General features: G+C 37.8%; 1 protein-coding gene across 3 annotated transcripts; it reads right to left on the reverse strand.

Annotated features, from left to right (window-relative positions):
• Positions 1-1463: 1463 nt before the first annotated feature.
• Positions 1464-21422, reverse strand: pard6a (par-6 family cell polarity regulator alpha). Of its 3 annotated transcripts, XM_028040453.1 has the most exons (7): positions 21153-21419; positions 20927-21033; positions 15303-15525; positions 10203-10492; positions 8669-8794; positions 6346-6545; positions 1464-3851 (listed from the first exon to the last, which is right to left on the reverse strand). In XM_028040453.1, the coding sequence occupies exons 2-7, from the start codon at positions 20999-21001 to the stop codon at positions 3545-3547; spliced, it is 1221 nt and encodes a 406-aa protein (XP_027896254.1). In that variant the 5' UTR covers positions 21002-21033; positions 21153-21419; the 3' UTR covers positions 1464-3544. The 3 variants fall into 3 exon arrangements, with proteins under 3 accessions (XP_027896254.1, XP_027896245.1, XP_027896236.1); XM_028040444.1 differs by having other exon boundaries at positions 1464-3848; positions 20927-21422; XM_028040435.1 differs by having other exon boundaries at positions 20927-21419.
• Between the last annotated feature and the right edge of the window lie 345 nt (positions 21423-21767).

The raw sequence follows: 21767 nt of genomic DNA on the forward strand, positions 1-21767 counted from the left end.
TTCACTGACAGATGTTTACTTTTGATAGATTTTAAGAAAGAAACAGAATTTTGCAGGTAATCCAGGTTATTTTACTGCTTTTATGAACTGTTTTTAGAAATGCACTCAATACATCCCTGCTTCCATCATTTGATAGTTGCAGCTTTAAAGAGTGCCTGTAATGTTTTCTGGGGTTATTAAACCATAGTTTAGCAGGTTTGGTTTTTATTCTGTTCTTTGGTTTTGTAAAAGTGTATGAAAGGCATCAAACGTTTTAAAATCTTATCCAGGTTGACAACACGTTAAACAGGTTTTGAGTGTCTAAACCTTTTAAGCTATGTTTCTAGTCACAGCTATACTAGAATATTGTCCATATCAGATGTATGTTGTATTTTGCAGGTATCCAGATGCTCCAGTCATTGGAACTGAAAGAAAACCCAAAAATTCTGAGTTTGGAGAAAATCTTCATCCAGAATCTCCAGGAGAGATGAGTCACTCTGCCTTACTTTACATCCCAGCACTAATAAAGAGCTTCTTCGTCAACCTTTTTAAATGAAAGTTTTGGGTTTGTCAGTAACCGGTTGTGTGATTTCTGTTGGTTTTCATGTATCAGATTTAATTTTATCTTGTTGTAAAATGAAAAACTCTGTTAATAAAAATTAGAGAATGGTGTCGATATTTCTTTTTCCATCTGCTATATTTTCTGCTGTGGTGAAACAATCTGTTTGGCTTGGCTATGAATTAATAATTATGAATTATTATTATATATAACAATTGTTAACAAAGTTACTGTTGAATTATTAGTTGCAGAATTAGTTTGCAAATATATGAAAAACATACATTTTCCCATCTCAATTTTTTATTTTCATATGTAAGAAGTAAGAAATACCATGCCATAAGTCTTTCATCTTTAAATGTTGTCTTTTTTTAAATGTTGGCAACAGTGGAGTGACTATTACTAACCACACACACAGAGATGTGACCTGGTGGGTCTTTATTACTGCAGAGCAGAACTGGACAGTGGATATGGTTGGTTTTAACATGTAAGTAACAACTGATCTACTAGAAATAATAATATGGTCAACATACTCACTTTTCAAATAATTATACACACAATGTTGTTAGGGCTAGGAACCCTAACCAGAAAAAAATTGGCCTCAACTGTGCTATTTATAGCAAGTTCAGTGTTTTGTGTGTTATTTATTTCTCAAATAAATAAATTCTCTAAGAATTTATTTCTTGAAGATGTAATTAAAGTGACACAAGGTTCATCATAAACCACATAGCATGGTGCAGCATCCTGGGTACTGGATTTAGGCCACATAACAGGATGTACTTTTCTCTTTCATCTAACTTTCCATTAACAATGCTTTGACAGAGCAACCTTTGAACAAGTTTCTTTAACTATACCATTTTACTGTAAACCATAATAACCAACAAAAACAAAAGCTTTAAATATATCACCTGTGTATAATCACTCTGTATTGTATTCTAAATTGAATTTTATTTCTGAATGATGTATGAAAAATAGTAAAGCAGCAAACACACTAGTGTAGTTTAGGCAAGGCTGGCATCACTCAAGGCTCAGAGAAACAAAGCTCACAGCCACTGCATTTTGAGCCTTAAGTCAAACAATCAAATATTTTGGGACAGTTTTCACAAAATAACAAAAAACCTGTCTTAATGTGTTGTGTTCCATCTGCTTACTTCTACTAACCATCACTTATATTTAAGATTCAGATGTTCAGAAAAGTTTTTTTAATGTTGAGCTGTCAATGTCTCACTTGCAGTTGGTAACTCTCAGGGGTCTTTTTAATCAAACCAGTTCCAGTGCTTGGCTGGTGCTAGAGCTTCCTGAGCACCAGTGTTTTTGTGTTTCCATACATAGAAGGCCCTGGCCCTGGGACCGAGTGGGCGGCTTCATTGGGAACAGCAGCCAAACCAGAGCTTGTGAGAGTCATGGTTAAAACATCGTAGATTCTCTTCGGTTGGAAAACTAAATCCTAATCCTCAATGGCCGATGTCCTTCAACCTTTAGATGTATCTCATGTTCAATACACCTGTGCTTAATACTGAGGTCATTAGCAGGACTCTGGAAAACTTGACTGCATAATGGTGTGACATGATGATCAATCAATGCTGGTCTGAACAGATGAGTTTTCAGCCAGTTCCAGTGATCCTGATGTCAGGAGGGAGGGCATCACAACCCTTCTTTTCATATTACTTTGTGTACCAAGTCTGCAGTGTGCAGGGGTGTGTGTGTGTGTTCAGTCTGTGTATGTCAGCTGAGCTTGGTTCCAGTCTGTTTCCCTGTTTAATGTTCACATGTTAAACAGGCAGCGACTTTGAACAGCCAACCAAATCCCATTAAGTTTTGTAGATAATCACATTTAAATCAGAAAGACTTCCATGGTATACAAAGTTATTTGTCATTCGGACAAATCCAGTCTAAAGTTTGAACATAAAGTTCAGTAGAAACATGTTGCTTTTAGAGTTGCATTCATATGAACATAGGTCTACCTTTGTTCTTTTTCAGCTTAGTCTCCTCTTATTTGACATTCAAATTACTGGACATCATTTCTGGCCACTTATTTATATTCATAAATAATGACTTCATTTAATTTATTTTTGTCAAACAGGATGTGCCACCTAAAGTATGTTAAGCATGGCATTTGGAGGTAAAATAATAATTAAAATGACAAAACTGTTTGAATAAATATCATTGTAAACATATTCACTGAGTAATGACAGCCATACTTTAAACCACTCTCATTTTCACCACTGAAGCTTCTGGTTGTCCAGCTGGAGGCTGTTTAGCGAGTTAACAAATGCAAGTTAGATACTGACTACTCATAACCTCTACAAAGAAAACCCACTTTTAAAATAATCTCAGCTGTTCATTCAGGTAACTGGGTCAGTAATAGATGTAATGGAGCATTGAGAATGATAAGCTTCTGGTCAAACATTAATGCAGCAGAACTGGCCACGTCTGTCATGTGTGCTGTAGAATCCATAAGATTTAGGGATCACAAATGAAAACAAAATATAAAATGTCAAGACAACATTGAAAGCAGCGTTATATAGCTGTGAAAATGACTCTGATTTGTCCAGAACTAAGTTATTAAGTTATTACCATAAAAATGGTGAAAACAGAAAGTATTACAAAGGTCACTCACTCCCTTAGAGTTCACATAGTAGGTGCTAGACTGGTTTATTGTTTGCAGTTCTTCTGTTCTCTTTCACAGTCAGCAGTTCAAAATATCATTAAAATAATTTCCATAATTCCTTCACTATAATAAAAGAATACATAATTACTCTTTGCTCACAGAACCTGATAATGAAGCTTCCTAAAGAAGCCCAGCTCCGTGTAACCCGTCCTTCTGGCTCTGTTCTCTGGAAAGCGATGGAGAGTCCAGAACGCTGGCGCTGTTCTCAACAATGTCTGTGGTCTAAAAGGAGAACCTTTAAAAGTAATTGTGCAACTGATCTGCTTATCAGATGTCAAGTTTACAGCATCATGTCTTAATTGTTCCACAGTCAGAAGTTGTTGCCGTGGTTACATGTGTCACAGTGTTATTACGTTGCCATCTTCTTTCATGCTCTCCTGGCTGCTGCTGACTGAGTGTGTGGAGCCGCCGTTGTGATGGGACATCATGGTGGCGCTGTGGCTCAGCGAGGTGCCGAGGCTGTTTGGCATGGACACGCTCTGTGGGATCACGCTGTGTTGCCCTTTATGAGGAGAGTCCCTGTTCAGAGTGCTGCTGTTGCTGTTAGTGACTGGATAGTATTTATTGGGCGACAGGCAGTCATTCTCCAGAATGACATCACCGTCATCATCTTCCTCGTAACTGTCTCCCTCGGCGATGCTGCTGCTGTGGTAAGAACACACAACGTGGGAAAATACTGAGAAACAATACGTAATTTAAAAAAAAATAAATCTCATCTTTCTCATCCTCAAATGTTTCACCATATTATCTTATACATTTCCTTCTTCATGGTAAAAGTGTTTGTTGTTATGATATAAAAAATGTTGGAAAAACTCTACTTCATAAAATAAAAAAATCAAACACCCTTATGTCTACATACACTAGAATATGACAATACTGTTTAAATATTTTAGTTGTTGAATACATGGTTTTATGGTTCTTTTGAATTGAAACTGAAAGGTAAATCTTAGGGCTCCGATTGCACCGATTGCAGTTTTTGGCCGATCGCTGATTAGCGATCTTTAAAAAGCCTGACTTGCTGATTCAGATTTTGGCCAATACTATTTTTTTTTGTCTGAAATGTTGCTACCTATCCACCTTATTCCTAGCCCCCATGAGGCTTTGCGTGATTTATGGGTGCGACTTCCGCCGCAAACCGGAACCACCATTTGTTTACATGTTAGCAACTCACAAACCGGCATTCGTCAGAGCTTTTTGGCTATAAAATATGTGGGGACACGAGCTATCAAAGCTTAAATATGACAATATTGTTTTGCTACAACTTACAGCTATTGCGGAGAGGGATGGCAACTTGAAGAAATAGCCGCATTTCTTCTCAGTTGCTCAGTCGACTCAGTTGCTTCGGATGCAGACGCGGTTTAAATGCACATAAAGCATTTAGGGTTCTCTCTTCAAGTTTAGAATTTTTATCCAAATTCTTTTTGTTTGCTTATCTGTTGGTAGGCAATGAAAACTACTGCTTTTGATTTGGGAGCCCGTTCAAAACACTTGCTGCAGCCACAAACTAAACGTGGTCACGAACAGCACAAGTTACCCGAGCTCCACAAGGGCATCTTACAACACTTTCCAGTGGCAAGTTGCTCTCTATAACAGGTTAATGTGTGATTCGGTTTGGTTCTAGTCCAGTGGGGAGATTCTCCATATTACGGTCTGGAGCGCAGCAGCTGCGGATATTTCTCCGCTGATTTGCAGCGACACTCAGAAACAGAGAACCTCGAGGTTCTGGTTGTGATGGACTAAATAATCCCAGATATTTTATATTGTCTTATAAATAAATTTTGCTGGCCCAATCATAATAATGACTCAGATCATGAACTTGATTGTTTTTTAAATTCAAACGAAAAATAAAATTCACATCACACCAAGCTAATATTATGTAGTTCTGGTGTTTTATACTGTCGGCACAAACCTGCAGCTCATGTCTCTGACCAGCTTCTCCTCTTTTCTCTTTATTACTGTCAGTTCTTCAGAGAAACGAGCTGCTAGCAGCGCTGCTAATTCACAGTCATTCCGTTACAAAACTTAACGATCGTGTAACTGTCGCTCCCGGTGATTAAACTCACAATTACAATAATCTGTACTGAGCAGCTCTCTGATAGCAGACGGTGTGTCTGTAAACAAGTTTGACTAAATATTGTATTATAACCGAAAAGAGAGATCTAACTTCTATCATGAATATAAACTAGCAAAAAACTCTACAAATTACAATAAAATCCTGCTACTTCTGGTGGGCGCTTGAAGTAAGACCCATAATCGTTTCCCCAGTAAGCCTCACAGGAATAAGGTGGATAGCAAGAAAGTTGCTGAGGTGGCAAAAATGAGGTGATTATTATTAACCACAAACGTGCAGACATGACCTGGAAGGCCAGTCTGTCAGTCAGACCTCTCACTGTAGAGCCACAGAGGACAGTGGTTAATTTTTAGACCTTTGCTACAGTAGAAAAGAGTGGTGGATAACATTGACTTCACATCTAAGTATTGACAGATCATCAATCTCCTAAAATTAAGGAAATCAGTACACCCCTGGTAAATTTGTTCGAATAAAGTCCTGTGGAAGAAGCCCATCCAGACATATATAATCCACTGATTGCATCAGGAACCATCATTTATCAACAGCTGATAAAACCAGTGGGGGAAGACATTACTCCAAGAAACCTACTGGTACCACAACACTGCTAAGTACCTGGAGTGGTACTGGGCCCTGTGGATTAGGGCTGCATGATGAAAATGTTGTGATGATGATATCAGTTGTGATATGCCTTTTTTCTTCTTTCCTCTCTTTCTAATTTATCCTTCTATCTCTCTGTGACCTTTAGCATCTTGGACATCATCATTTACAACATCATGTAAATGTTGTAATGAGCAACTGCAACTGACATGAGCAACTGCTACCATGAGACTATTGAACTGTTTAAATATTAAATTAGCACAAAACATAAAATGTTCATGACACCTAGAATAAATTAGCCAACAATTATTGCACTCCAACTAGTCCTGTGCACACACTTGTAACAATGTATCCACTGTATATTGTGCAGCCTTAGTGTGGATGCAACTGGAACACTTACTTAATGGCTCCAGTAAACAGTATTTGGTTAAGTATATAATCTCAGATGTATAGATGGGGGTGAGGTCCTACCTCGCAGTGATAGGGTTGCTCTGAGAGGCAGGACTTGGGGAGTCATGTGACAGTGCAGAGCCTATGGATCCACCCGAGCCCACAGAACCAGAGTGACCCATCGAGTTTTTACTCCCACGAGGTGCAACATTGTTCCTCTGGTTAGCTGGTTTCACAGTCACAATCAAGTTGTGACTGTTAGCCACCATCATGTCTGTGACCTGAAATGACATAAAGGCTGCTCAAAAAGTACAAATACACTACAACAGTGAAAGGACTTGTGAAGTCTAAGAATTCCCTTTATTTTTACTGACAAGCAACACCAGTAAAAGCTCTACTAAACTAAGTGAACTGAATCAGACAGATGCCAATCTGTTTCCCTGTCTTCTACCCAAGTACTTGTACACAAACCATCTCATATTAGGCATGAGTTAGCCTGGCTATTACCCTCCTGTATAACTGCTAAAATAATCCTTGCTTACAGCAAAGTCTTGGCTTTCTCCCCTTTGTTTGGATTCCCTTAAATTCTCCTTCTGTTTGCCAATCAGTGAACAGAAGGAGAAGTTGTGAATGATGATGCTGATTTTGTGTGCTGTTTTAGAATTGTAGCCTGCCTATAGTTTTAGTGATGGCAGAGGAGGAAGTGAAGGAAGTAGTTCAGTCTGTGTTGATCACGCTTCCAAATATTCAATTAACATTAAAAGCTGCCTTATTCAGCTCAGTGCTTCTCTCTTCACAGTGAGCGACGGTTGTTTACAGTGCATGTAATATCCTGCAAGCTCCATACTGTTGATTTGGCGCATTACACAAGTCCCAGGCAAATGTTAGCGATTGGGTAATGGCCCACCCAATCGCTAACCTGGTCCACGCCTCAAGGAAGCAATCGTTTCTCAGCAGCTGATAGCCCAGTCCCTCTGGATGAAGCACATAGCATAGAACAAGTTCTGGTTCTTATCAGGCCAGGCATGGGCTGGTTAACAGCATTAAGGGATAGCAATAGTTATTAAAAGCTTCAGTTTAAAAAAATATTAAAACATTTTGCTATGTTCTCAATACCACTCCTATACTAAAACATCCCTTTAGTAAAATGTCCTAGTTGTAGAGTGAGGGGAGGTGGGAGTGTAGTCTATTTCTGCTCTGCGCTTTCTCAGCTAGCTCCTAGGAAACTTGGGCTGGAAGTAGGGGATACTAACAATTGTAATGTTTAAAATAATGCTCTTTGGAAAGTAAAATTGTTATGCTAATAATCTGCAGACTATGGTCTGGCATGGCCTGCAGGAATGGAACGTATGGGTCACAGGGATTTATCTATACTTTGGTGGAATTATCATGGTTAGCGAGATATTTCACCAAACCTGCAAAGGTATGAAATGGCAAATAGACAAAATAACCTGCACCCCAGTCAGACACAGTTCTATCAACTCTGCTTAATGAACAGAAAACAGCAAAAAAAACAAACAAAAGACATAAGAAGCAGTCTACACAGTGGAGTCACAAGGTGGCAGTATAAGCTGTGTTTCCTGTTTTAATGGTGTAGCATAAACCACCTGTCCTAACACAATCCAGAAGAGGGGTTTCTCTGACCTGCCAGTTCTGTTGCATAGTGTAAAACACAAAAATGCATTTTAGAGACAAGTAATTTATGCATATCATTCTACAAACTCTTGTTGATGCTCTTCAAGAAGAGAAACTTTACACAAAAGCTATGGACTTTATTTAGCTCACTCTGCTACTTTATGTTCTATGAGGAGATGAACTGAGGTCAATTTTGACTTGTTTTCATCTGCACTGAATTTCTGAAAATGAATTTTCTGAAAACATTTGAGCAGTCTGATGGTCCATGTGGATTTGGCTCAGCTCACATCAGTCCAGCAGACCAATTGGTGGCAATTGTCTAAGCAACATAGGTGTTAATACCAGGATACAGGTTTTCTACTGTACACTGCAGTTTTTCATTTCCAACAAAGTAAGAACTCACATAAAGTGGTCATAAAATCATGGTGGTTCAACATGAAGGTTTATCTTACCACGCAAAACAAAAAGAGGACCTTTAGATGTGTTTTAAATTCTCATGTTGCATTTTCTCTTTCTGTAGTTTTACAGGAAGGTAGTTCTTGTTACGTTGCTCTGCCCAAACTCTGTGGGGCACCTTTACACTGAACTATGAAATCAGTATAAAATTTGCACATTTTCTACAATAAAATAGAAATAGACTGTAGAATATTTAAAACCATACGCCTTTTTATTCACATCTTATACACTCAATCTTTTTGGGAACATGTTAACATCTCAGACAATTGCTTTTAAGTATGAATTTTAAAACTTTAATCTTCACTGAGCTTACCTGATCTAAAGATTTTCCAGTTAAATCGATGCCGTTGACTTCGAGGATTTCATCATTAACAGCCAGTAATCCTGTGCTCTCTGCAAGCCCACCCCGCACCAAGCGAGATATGAAGACCCCTGGAACCTACAAGAAGACAGAAAAAAATGGAAACAAACAGATAGAGCAGATAAGATATGTCCTAAGTTATATGCTAATACATCATCAACAACAAAACATCGCTATATGTATGAAACTGCCACCAATTGATTTTTTTTAAAATCAATTGGTTGATTTTAAAAAACAATCTTATGCTCAACATATCTTTGCGTCACAGGTGGGCAATGTTATTACAACAGTGACACCATAAAATTTGATATGCAATACTAGATGCCATGAAGAGCAGCTGTAGTAAGTCTTTTTTTAAAAAAACATTTTGCTCTATTACAGAAGAGATGTTTTTACTTATGGCCCGAGTACGGTATAGTGAGCATTCTCCTCATTGAGCTCACAATGCCCTTCATATGAGTTTTGTTTTCAGCAAAAAGTGCCCAGAGCCGATAACCCCTCCCCCCCACAAATTCTAAAAGATGAGAATATCCCTAGTATCCTTGTGATGTGTAAATGTGAATATGCTGACATGCAGCATATTCACCTAAACTTTACATGCAGAATCAATGTTTAAGGACAGTTTTCCCTAGTAGTTCTCTTTCTGAAGCCTCAAGCCTGATAAAGATATTGCGTAGTGACAACCTGGTTATGTACTTCTGCCAGTTTGTAACTCATTAAATTACTGAATGTGGACTTCTGGATGTGGATCTTTTCTTCACATACTGACCTCTTAAGGCACTTTTCACTCTGGTCACATTCATCCAGTCTCTCTAATACATACAAGCACTACAGATCAGTAGATTTGCTTGCGTGCCTTGCCCAAAGGAACATCGAAATGTGGCAGAAGGACAACTGCTCTTCCCTCTGAACCACAGTCATAGACATCAGTAAGTGACCATTACAACACTGAGGAATACAGTGTTATTGCCTTGTGTTGTTTAAGCAGTAAGTCTGGTAAGTGAGTAGACTGTTTCCTGCGCTTTGTTTTCTAATGAAAAAAAAATAGCTTTTTCTTTTCAAAGTGGAGATTTTTTAAAAAACTTTTGCTGAATATCAGTTTGATAAATCAACACTGATGTACAGAACCCCACTGTATGAATTCTACAATTGTTTCCAGTCTGTTGTGGGTTAATGTCTGTGAGGAAATCAAAAACAAGCTACAAACATTTTGGCACACTCTTTAGTCTCATATTTAGTTATCATAAGGAACTCCCACTTTTAAACAAAGAAAATAATGATCAGTTTAGGAAAAATTACAAAAAGCAACAAATGGGTCCTCTATGTAACACAATTGCATTCATTGGCAAAATACTAACATCATCCTTGCTGTTAGTATTTAGGCAGTAAAACCCAGAACCAACACAAATTACAGCCATTACTCCTGAACTGGACTCATTTCAACAGGATGCTCAGTCATTATGCTCAAAGAAAATAAGAATCTCACCTTCTCTACACCCTGCGGTGTCACCCGCACGCTCACCCCGTCCCGGATGTAGAATCCCAGAGGCTTTTTGGAGCCATACTTGTGCAGTCGAACTCGCCTATATGACTCAGGTAAAATGTCCACGTCAATAATGGATGAGATCTGTCTGAAGTCCTGTGGTGGGCCAATCATGAGGCCCGATTTGTTCTTTGAGTGGATGGAGCCAGAGCCAGCTGGGCGCAGACCTGTTAAGCCCAGTCCTTTTCTGCGTCTCTGGAGAGAGTTGGTGGTATAAACAACGGAGTCACCCTCTATGTGAAAACATGAAGAAGGAAGGGGAGAGCTGGGATTAGATGACAACTATGTATTTAGCTTATGAAAACATAACATTTTTTTGTTGTTCCTTATTTTTCAATCTTTGATACTTTGTCTTTTAGTTTTTATATTTGCTGCAACATCAATTGCCCAATTTGGGATACGAATAAATCTGAAATCTGAAACATGAAGAAGGAAGGGGAGAGCTGGGATTAGATGACAACTACATATTTAGCTTTTTTAACAGGGTCTTGAAAATTTATTTTTTCATTACAGCTTTCATCTGATTTGTCTTTTGTCCCACTGAAACGTGGAAGATCATCAAACAAACTTTAATGTAGGACCAAAATTATCTGAGCAAATAAAAAATAAATAATTTTCTAATTGATTAATTTATTAAGCTATCCTATCCAACCTGGTACCCTGGAAAAGATTTGTGATTGTTGAATCACAAATTAACTGTGAGAAGCCACATTTAAAAAAAATGCTGAGTTCAGGTTGATACTTAGATATGATAACAAATCAATAAACTGGAACTGTGATGTCAAAAAAGAAAAACCTTACCCTGTCCTGATGTAACACAATCTTTTGAAATGTCACAACCTTGATCCCAACACACATGCCCTATTCAGAACTAGCACACATCAAAGATGTGAAGTTTGATGCTCCAAAAATAATCTCTTTCAATTGCTCACATTTAGGTCAATCTAACACCCAATTTCAATACAGCACCATACATGGCAGGATAGGACACAGCATGAGTACAATTTACAAACCAACAATAAAAAACAATGTGTAAAGACAATGACTTGTGGGGGTTTATAATAAAGCTTTAGACCTGGACACATCTGAACCATGGGAATGGAAAACTGAAGCTTTGGTACAGATTAAACACTGACAGATTTAATCAGTCTATAATCTGTTTGTATTTGTTCAATAGAACCAGATTATTCTTTGTCTCCTTTGTTGTGTGGATGGACACATCTGTTTGTTGTTAGTTTCTGTTCTGAGGTTTGTAAGAAATCCCTTTAAATAAAACAATAACAGCAGAATTTCAGCATCATATCTTTTAAGTATTACAATATAATATCATCTAATTTGAAAATAATGGTTGAAGTTTAAATTTTGTCTGTGACTTCACTAACCACAGTTAAAGAATGGTGTTCTGAATCATCAGTTTACAGAAAAAGATATTTAAATACTGCTAGCCCAAAATTATGTCATTCTCATAATAAGTCTTCATGTACAGTAATGGAGAAAAAAAAAAACTATGTACTCGCTGCAGTCATGAAAAAACAAAACAAAACGAAATACACCCCATGATAAAACAGCCTGTACAAACTTCAGTAGCTCTACATGTAGTTTTTTTCTGTATGGGTTTATCAGTCTCCTGCGTTGTCATTAGAGAAATTTTGGCCCACTTTTCTGAACAATGTTGTTTTAATCTGTTGAGCTGAGTAGGTTTTTGTTTCTGTACTGATTTCTTAAGGCCCCACCACAACATTTCAATCAGGTTTTTCAGTCATTCTGTTGCAGATTTGCTGCTGTTTGGGATCATTGTCCTGTTTATGACCCAGTTGCATATGAGGCCATCTGTCATGCAGATGATCTCACATTCTGCTACAGAGTATGTGCTCATACACCCCAGATGACAGTGAACTGCAAGGCGCCACATGCCAGAGGCTGTAGAACCAACCCTAAATCACTACACCTCCACCTCTGTGATTGGCAGCTGCTTTGAGACATATTACTTCTATACCATGTTTTTATTTCTCCAAAAAGGCACAGCTCTCATCTGTGCTGAATCGCTTGGTTATTTGAGATGTAACCATATTTGTTTTTTCAAGAAGAGAAAAAACAAATATGGCAACTCTTCTTACAAACCACATTTTCATCAGGCTTTTTACTAAACTGTACTGTGACAATTATACAGTGAAGTAGTGTAACAATTAAAATGATAATTGAGGCTTGTAGAGTCTGAGACTCTTGTTTGTTTTGTAATTATCCTGACAGTTGGATGGTTGGAGTCTCACCTGATCTATTTTCTATGAAAATTCTATTAAATATTTTTTTCTGATTGGACATCAAATTGTTTGAAAGAGTTGTTTCTCTATCGTCCTTGCTAAAGCATTTTGTCCTTAGAATTGTTTTGTGATACCTGTCTGCTCAGGACACCAGCTAGTTCTTCAGAGGTGGTTATACTTGCTGACGGCCAGTTAATGAAGATCATTTGATAAAAAGCACCTAGCTGTTCATTTCTATCTTTATTCTAAAAAGGTAACAAGGATGAACTATGGCTAAGCTAATGCTAAATCTCACCCTTGAGATCTGTGTACCCTGGTACATGCTAATCATCCCTGTGACAGTCAACTCTGACCTCTGGCACTTAACAAAACCAAAGGCTTTTTTATTCTCACATATCTTAATCACAAATCAAGCACAGAAGGGCAAGAACACCAGTATAGTAATACTTCCTCAGAAAGCAAGGAAGTATTACTGCAACACAGCACATTCGACTGCAACACAGTCAAATGTGCTGTGTTGCAGGTCAGGTGTTCAGGGAAATATCTATATTACCCTGGAATTTAGAAATATTTATATTTCCCAGAACACTGGATCTGCAACACAAAATGTAAAAGTCTTGCTGAGCAGGAGGCTGTGTAAGCCAATCAGAAGCACATGATTGCTGCCCTGCAATAAATCTCCAAAGTTAAGGCCAGATGTGATCTAGATTCTAAAGCAGGGGTGCCCAAAGTCGGTCCTTGAGGGCCGGCATCCTGCACGTTTTAGTTCTATCCCTGGTAGTACCAACAACCTTTTCAGCATGTCAGTGTTCTTCTTAGGCCTACTTACGAGCCATCATTTGATCTAGATGCATTAAACCAGGGAGAGAACTAAAACATGCAAGATGCCGGCCCTAGAGGACCGACTTTGAGCACCCCTGTTCTAAAGCATAACTGACAATGTTATTATTGTTTACCCGATTCCAACTATCAACCCATTCATCCACTTAATCCTGGCAGGGTTCTGGGGAGTTTATAGGCTGGGTAAACCCTACATCTGTTGTCACTAGATCACGCAACTATCAAGAATAATTTAGAAAAATTAATCCACACCGTCATTCAGTGTGTTTTCTCTATGACCATATGCCAGTAAAAATAATTATTATTATGTCAGATTCAGACTCAAAATGATGCATGAAGACCACCACTTCAGGTCTTGATTATTGCCCCCTAGAACTGTCCTGAATCAGCTCAAATAGATTTAGATGTTATTAACAGATAACCTGTTCTAGCTCCTATGGATAAGGATGAAAAGGCAGGAGCAAAAGCTGTAGCCACCATTAGAAAAGTGACTCCGATATGCTTAAAACACAAACACATCACTTAAACTTGTAGGTTTTTCTTTAAAAATATCTTCATGGTTGCTGCAACCATAAAAACACTGAAAACTAGCAGTGAAATATTAGACAGCTCCACTACAGGAGAAAAATATTTGACATGCTGCATTCCTCAGACAGGAATTTTTATTTCTAAAATACAGAATCTATTTCTTTTTCCAAAGGCAAAGATAATCTCTAATGACATTTCCATGCCCAACCTAGGCCCAATAGTGTTCATATAATCATTAGCCAAATTAGTCAGACAGTAAGTCATGCCAACAGTTTTACTTTTAGCTCTTTCATAGTTTTATACAAGGTCCAGATGTCAGTGTGTAATCAGCTGTTACAGGATTGTATTTATTGAGTGAAGGAGCTTAATATGTAAAAGACATTAACCTGAAATATGACATGTTTCCCCCACAGCATCTCACAAATCAGATCAGTGGTGTTATGACCTACTAGCAGAGCTGCTAGAATGCTGTTTCTACAACTCTTACTCGGTATGTTATGTTCTTCTTTCAGAAGCCAACTCTGGTGATGTGTGCTCTTGTTTCCTAGTCCCGGTTAGAAGTTTCACTGCTGCATTTAGAAGCATCTGAAGACGGTGAAAATTATTGTGATCTAAACCCTTAAATATACTGTAGAGCTTCAGTTATCCAAACGGGTTGTAATAAAAGTATGAACAATTTCTCAACATTTTTAAAACAGATGCAGGATTTAATCTTAGCTAAAAGAGGAAAATAAATAAAACTCAATCTAATGACATGACTCACTTATTCATCCATCTTCAAATGGCAGTCAATGACAGGAAATGGAGATAATGTACCAAGAATTGTTTCAGGACTAGCATGAAAGTTCTTCTCTTCTTCAAATAAAATTACTTGAGTTTTCTTTTAATTACTTGAGGGTTTTTTTTGTTTAGGTGAAGAAAGTTTGATTTCATCCATGATTTGGTGTGAAGCAAGGATTTTAGTTCGAAAGATAAGGTGATGAGGTCAGGAGAATTGATTTGAAACTGACCTTCTACATGAGGAGTGGAATAAGGGTTAGTTCTAGAGTGATCTCTCTGAGACCTGACACACTTCCTCATGTTGTATTGGGTAATCCTGAAGCAAAGTGTGTATTCTGTTTTCACTTGTTCTTTTTGTCTTGAACCTCCATCTTACTTTCCCTTTAATCCTTCCTCTACCAGACCTCAGAGTAAATCTGATTAAGCTGGCAGCTGAGTGTAATTTGAAACAATACCGTCTGCTGAGCAGCAGATTAACATCATTACGTCACAAATTATGACAGACACAGGGGCACAGCAGCAAAATGAAGTTAAATGAAACACTGCAGTGCTTTTAAAAACCGAATCCAAATGCAGCTGAGATAAATGAGAGCAAAGTGTTTAGCCAAAATCATCTCACGTCTATGACTCTTACCTTTCTTTGTTATAATAATCCGCAGTACGGGATTGGCCGAAGAAACAGCTTTGTGGAAGTTTTCATCATTGTTGATTGGGAGGAGATCTCCATGGATGTCAGCGTATTCCAGCAGCACCTCCACACCGTGGATGTGATGGATGTTTTGGAGGAGGTGGTAGAACTCTTGGAAGCCACCAAATCCATTCCTCTTCAGACCAAAGCGACGGTACTCTGCCTCAAACTGCACATGTCAAAAAGTAACCATCAGAAATAATTCTTATAAACTATACACAAACTATACATCTGTCTTTTAGTTTAAGTTTCAAACCCCTTAAGCTACATCTTAGCAGGGCCGGCCCAAAGTATAAGCCTTTTTTTTTATTAATCATTTCTATGTCATTATAATATCAAAAGCACATAATTTTACTATAAAGTGATTTGTTTTTACAATAATATATATTTGGTAATTTATGTAGAAATTATTATTTTATTGATAAAAAAAAAAAAAAAAATTGCTCTCGGGGGGCCCCTAGTGGCCGCGGTAGGTACCGCACTCTTCGCCGGTATGCAGAGCGCATCCAAACCTTCAAAACTCCGGACAGAAGTTAACTAGGCAAAACAATGTCTTTTTAAAAGGACTTACCCTTCGGGGAGGGAGAAAAGAAAGAGGACGAATAGAAAAAAGCCAAGATGAAGGTTTGTTTTAATGTGTCTTGGTAATGTAATGTAAAGATTTGTAAAGCTATAGCTTGATAGCGACCTGGAACGGTCCAGTTCAACAGCCAAATATTTATGCTAGGGTCTTTGTGTTTGTATGAAACTGAGTTTAAACTTTAAATGAGTTGATTCTCGTGGTTGGCTCTGTATATTTCTGAGGTATTTTTGGCTTCAAAACAGTGTGTTTGATAACTTTTGATAACAATAATTAAAACTACTCAGTGTTTGACATTGTCTAGCAAAATGTTTTTATGTCAGGCTACATAGCTGCTGCATCTATGAACTGCTCTATGCTGTAGTTGGGGATTTGTTGTTTGCTGCTGAGCAAAATCATTTAGTGGCTGAAACAAACATTATTTTTACATCAACTTCTAAGTTATGTGAAACTTCTGTTAAAATCATTTGAAGGCTCAGAATCAGTCCAGTACCAATCCACATTCTCAGGGGAGAAAGACTCGCCTGGTATAAATTACATTTTTAGCTATTGGAGTTATGCTTAAGAGAAATTTATTTAATCAAAGAATGTCATAAATATGTGTGCATGTATTCCATCTTAAGTTGGGCTGCACCGATTGCAGTTTTCTGGCCGATCCCTGGTTACCGATCTTTAAAAAAGCCTGACCTGCTGATTTTGATTTTAGTTGATATGAATTTTATTTTTCTGAAATGTTGCTAAATATGGTAAGAAAGTCACTGAGTTGGCAACAATGGGGTGAAAATTGCTAACTGTAAATGTTCAGACATGACCTGGTAGGCCGGTCTGTCAGTCAAACCTCTCATTGCAGAGCAGAAGAGGACAGAGACTGATTTTTAAACCTTTGCTGACGAAGATAAGATTAGGGGATAAGATGGGCTTCACATGTAAGTATTGGTCGTTTACGATCCCCCAAAATAAAATCAGTGATTTCTGGGCATTTAATCAGTTGGCCAATAAATGTATCCTATATAATACATGTATATAATGCAAACAACACTGCCAGAGACGCAGTTTTATTTTTTTAGATTGTGTCAAAACAGAAAGCAGTGTGTTCCAGCTGAGGCCTTAAAATGCATGCACAGGTGTGACTCCAGTTAATGCAAATGTGTCAGTTACCCTATCAGACTTTTCCAAAGCCATGACATCATCATCTGGGCTTCCCCTTAAATACCAATCATTCTATATGTAAACTTTTGAATTTAAAGAAAGTTATTTAAAAATTCTGCAAAATGTTCTTGCTAGATTTTTTGTAATTTAGTAAATAGAAATCCTTTTGGTAATTCTAACTAACCTAAAACAAGATCAATTTGCTCAGATCTAACTTCAGACCAAAGAAGTTAGTTTACACCATACATATTTGGTGTATGTAAACGTCTGGTTTTCAGTTGTACATGAGGTTCCCGCTCAACACCCAAACTAAATGACTTTGAACATATTTTAAGTCCTGAAGCAGGAAATATAACAAATGTGAAATTCAGAAAAGAAAAAAAACAAAAACTACTTTCACTCAGTTTAAAACACAGATGGAGATTACGTTTCAGGTTAATATTGAAACATAAATTACTAATAAACTTTATCCAGATTTTAATTCTGTGTATTTTACCTCTTCCAACAACAGTAATCGGATACCTAAAACTTCTTTAAAATAATCTATGAGGCAGTACGACTTAAATACTTTCTTACAGATTTGCTAAAGAAATATTTATTTTTTTATATGTTTGGTTAATTTAACTGAGACCCATGCTAAACCTGGTTCAGCCTACGGTTTCTTCATTATATGGGTGGGCGTTATGACCAAAATTGATCATGAAGGATTAAAACATGTTAATCTGCTGTTCAATGTTTTAGCTATCAGATTTATGTTCCTCTTGTTCTTTTATTTTCATAAAGTAACTTTTATTTGAAGAGCAAGAGCACTTTACCTGACCACAGGTCTGAAACCAATAATTATTTTAGTAATTGATTATTAATTGGATACAAAAATTGACACATTTTGCAGACTTTTCATTTAATCACTTAAGCTTATTTTATACAGCAATAGAAACACACACATAAATAATTCAATTCTTTTTTCAAATGAGAAATTAATTATTTTATTGCAAATAACAGTATTGCTTTGGAGATCATTTATTGCAAAGGACGCAAATGACCAAGATGACCATGCAGGCAATTTAGGACCATTGCCATGTTGACCTTTTAAGATGCATGGAAAGAAAAAAAAAGACCTCTATGTTGTAAGTTAAATATGACTTTTTATGAAAAAAAAATATATATATATTGCTTCATATGAATCAAATGAAAACTGCTTCTGAATTGGAAAACAAAATAAATGTGTTTGGAAGTTGATTTGACTTTCTTTTTTGGCTGCTGAGATGTTGACTATTGATCAAAACATTGCACTGTCTTGACTGGCTGATAAATAGCCAGTCAAGACTTTGCACTATGCGGACATCATTTTTATCTTTCTCAGTCTGTGTATGACATATCCTGGTAATTCCCAGATAAAGATCCAAAGAACTTCCCCTGAAGGAGCTCAAGATCTTCTGACAGTCTGTGTGGACCCGGCAGATTCAAATCAGCTTTGTGAGGATCCATGTGGGTAATTTATGATTATGGTTCTTCTCCTTGGATAAAAATTGACTATGCTGCCTTTGGAATAATATTAACTCAAGGCTGACGCTCCAGCACTTAAAACTATCAGGTTACACTGAGAAGTTTTGTGCTGCCACATTTATTTTTGTTATGGATGGAAGCAGTTTGAGGCTGCAGATCTTTCCATCCATCCTCCAAGTAAATAACTGAAAGGACAACAAAAGATGTATTTAATTGATTATAACATCTACTGTGCTTGAACAGAAGCAAGATTTTATTCAAGAGGAACACTGCAGAGGGTTAAATTATTTTGTGACTAAAAGTATATAAACATAACCTGATTTTATTTTACAGTTGAAAAAAATCTGAAAAGCTTGAATCCTTTTGTCCAAGACAACTTGAACTTTCAATATTTAGCAGTTATTCAGTGTTACTCTATATGGTTTTCACATTATTGTTATCAGATTCAGAAACAAAACTATGAACTGGACCAAGTTAAATGATAGCTACTGCTGATGCTTTGATGATATCAAAGTGAATTTCCCTCAGTCTGTCTTTGGTTTTTGACAAACTTAGTGATTATAATGATAAACAGCTGATAAACTACGAGTGTATTACTTTACTACAGCATATCCATGGAACTAAAAGTGGGCAAAATGGGCATTATGTTTTAGGGATAGACCCAGATATTACCTGCTTAAGAAAAAACAAAACACACTCTTAGATATCAGAATAGCTATACGTAGATTAAGAAAGACAAAAACTGTGTTAAGATTTCTGCTTGAGAAACAGAACAGCATCTGTATGGACCTGAAGTTAAGAGTTTTGCCTAAAGATTGGACCAATTTGATCCCATTTAGTTAGTTGCATTTGAGAATAGACTGCAGAGAGAGCCTTGTTGTTCTTCACAGACCACCATTTTACAACAACCTGCTCAGCCTTGCTCTGCTTCTTCCACAGGACGAAATGGGAGGAGGGTTACTGGGCTGTCCTTTTCAGCCTACCGTATTTGGTTAATGTCAGACCTTAGTCACTGTTACCTATTTTCCTGTTTTCTGGAATGAAAACCTGTCCAAGTATGCTGGGCCAAACCCATGACTTATGATTTCAGCCAAAATAACAAAACATATAATCTATATTTTTAATATATATTTTCAACCGAGCACTTAAGTAGAACAAGCAGTACCAGTCAGTGTCTGGACCAGAGCAAAGAGTGCCCTGTGACTAGTTAAATCTAGGCCTTCTTAACACTTCTGTTACCAGTGAGCTCTGGCTCTTAAAGTGTCACAAATACTATTTTTGATTAGTCTAATAAACATTTTTAAATTGTTTTTTATGACAACAAGAAAGCACCTTTGTTAGGGTGGTTTGAATGTTATCATTGAATGAGACTGCCTTATTCTAAGTCTTTTGGAGGACAATGTTACTTTCCAAAAGGTGTCCAAATCTAACACCTGAAGTTCACAGTTAACTCAAGTCCCCTACTGTTCAGACTGAAATCACACATCTTCACATAAATATGGTGCATTTTCATTCAGACCAATGTGGCGCCTGTTGATATTTTAATTAAGCTACAAAAAAAGAAAACATACAAGGTCATGTTATATCCTCATCTAGGCTTTCTGAGTTTCTTTTAAACGGTAGTAATCATAGAGTATGTAAATTCTGGAATTAAAGGAATTATATCATAATTATCAGGATAAATATAATTATTCTGATATGTAGTTAATTTTGAGACCTAAAACAGGAAATAGTTTAGTTTGCTTTTGTGATACACAGTGAAACACAAAATGTATGTTCACAGTAATGATCTGAGTAATTACTACACCTTTAATTAGAGTCAAAAGAAGAGAAAACTTCAACTAAAAACCAGAAACATTTCCTATCTTAACCCACCCTATTACAGCTTTAGTAAAAGTTACGGTAAATTTCAGCTACTTGCCAGTTTCACTGTAGCAAAGAACTAAACATTGTGTTGTTTTAGGTCAGGTTTACACTTTGAGGATCAGCAGGAACTGGAGTGACGGTAACAATTGTATGCTTCTGGCGGCGACAATGGGGTAAATGCAGCTTTAAAAAGACAGGCTACCCGGTCGGCCTGGTGCCTGAATGCGCCATCTATCTGCTACTCTGTCGTGACATTTAACATGCTTACCTCGGGAAACTGTAATGTCCGAGAATTTCTGCCGCTCCGTGTAACAAAAATCAGCCGGTTTCACCCCCACGCTCCAGGGAGACATCATGAATCTCACCTGAGCTACAGCACAGGATTCTGTCCGAGCCACAACACGAACGGCACCTTCTAACCTCTTATTTCATTACAGTAAAAATATAAACGATGAAACACAGCACTCACTTTGCTCTTGACCTCCACCGTGTTATCAATGTGTCTTATGGGCGTCCGGTGCTGCTGCTGTGACTGTCTTGACATTCTGCTCCTCGGTTCTCCGCTCGGCTGAGGCACTGCAGATAAAAACATCCACTAGAGCTGGGATATGTGTTTCCTCCTGTGTGACTGCGAATAGAAGGAAACGGAATGCTAAGCATAGAGTTGACTCCGTGAAAAAAAGCAGTCCCTTCACCTGAGGTAGTGTTCCGTGTTCCTGTTAGTCTAGGTTAAAATCAGAAGCAGAAATCAGCCGCGATTAGCTGCTGCGTCGCATTTCGTCCTGAGTCAGCACGCGCCAGTGTTATTCCCCCACAACACACACACACTCACGCCCTCGCTCGTGCGCACGTGCACATGCACGCGCATGCAAAAAAGAAAGAGAGCAGCCATCCTGACAGGTGGAGTCTAGTAGATCCGGTATGGGACGTGAGGTGCCAGTTGCCCCACACCCCCAACCCCCACCCAGGGCCAGACAGAAGGACGCAGCAAAAGGGGGCGGGACATGGCATCAGGGTAATAACACAACACCAGCCAGCCCTACTGTCCCACTGATATCCACTACTGTCAGCTGCAGTACTGACTGCATTTCTGCACACGTCATAGCTAATCTTAGCCTAAATTTCTTGGCTTCCAGATTACTAAAACACCCCCCCTCAGTACCCCCAAACCCTTCTACCCCACTATCATAGTGAATACAAGATGCAGTTACTTTGTGTGTCAGATCCATAGTTGTCATTCTCTTTGTTATCCCGTGACGTTTGCTCGACGTTTGCTCAGGCATGACAAGAATTAAAACCATCTGGAGCCT

This window comes from Xiphophorus couchianus, chromosome 2 (assembly GCF_001444195.1).
Source record: "Xiphophorus couchianus chromosome 2, X_couchianus-1.0, whole genome shotgun sequence".
Lineage (NCBI taxonomy): Eukaryota > Metazoa > Chordata > Actinopteri > Cyprinodontiformes > Poeciliidae > Xiphophorus > Xiphophorus couchianus.

Excerpts from the sequence above, each read along its gene's own strand:
- pard6a (XM_028040435.1), bottom strand. The coding sequence starts at position 21,049 with ATGTTTTTATCTGCAGTGCCTCAGCCGAGCGGAGAACCGAGGAGCAGA. Across the intron at positions 15,526-20,926 it reads CGGTGGAGGTCAAGAGCAAA|TTTGAGGCAGAGTACCGTCG; the intron begins GTGAGTGCTGTG and ends TGACATGTGCAG. Across the intron at positions 8,795-10,202 it reads CACCGCAGGGTGTAGAGAAG|GTTCCAGGGGTCTTCATATC; the intron begins GTGAGATTCTTA and ends GTCTTCTTGTAG.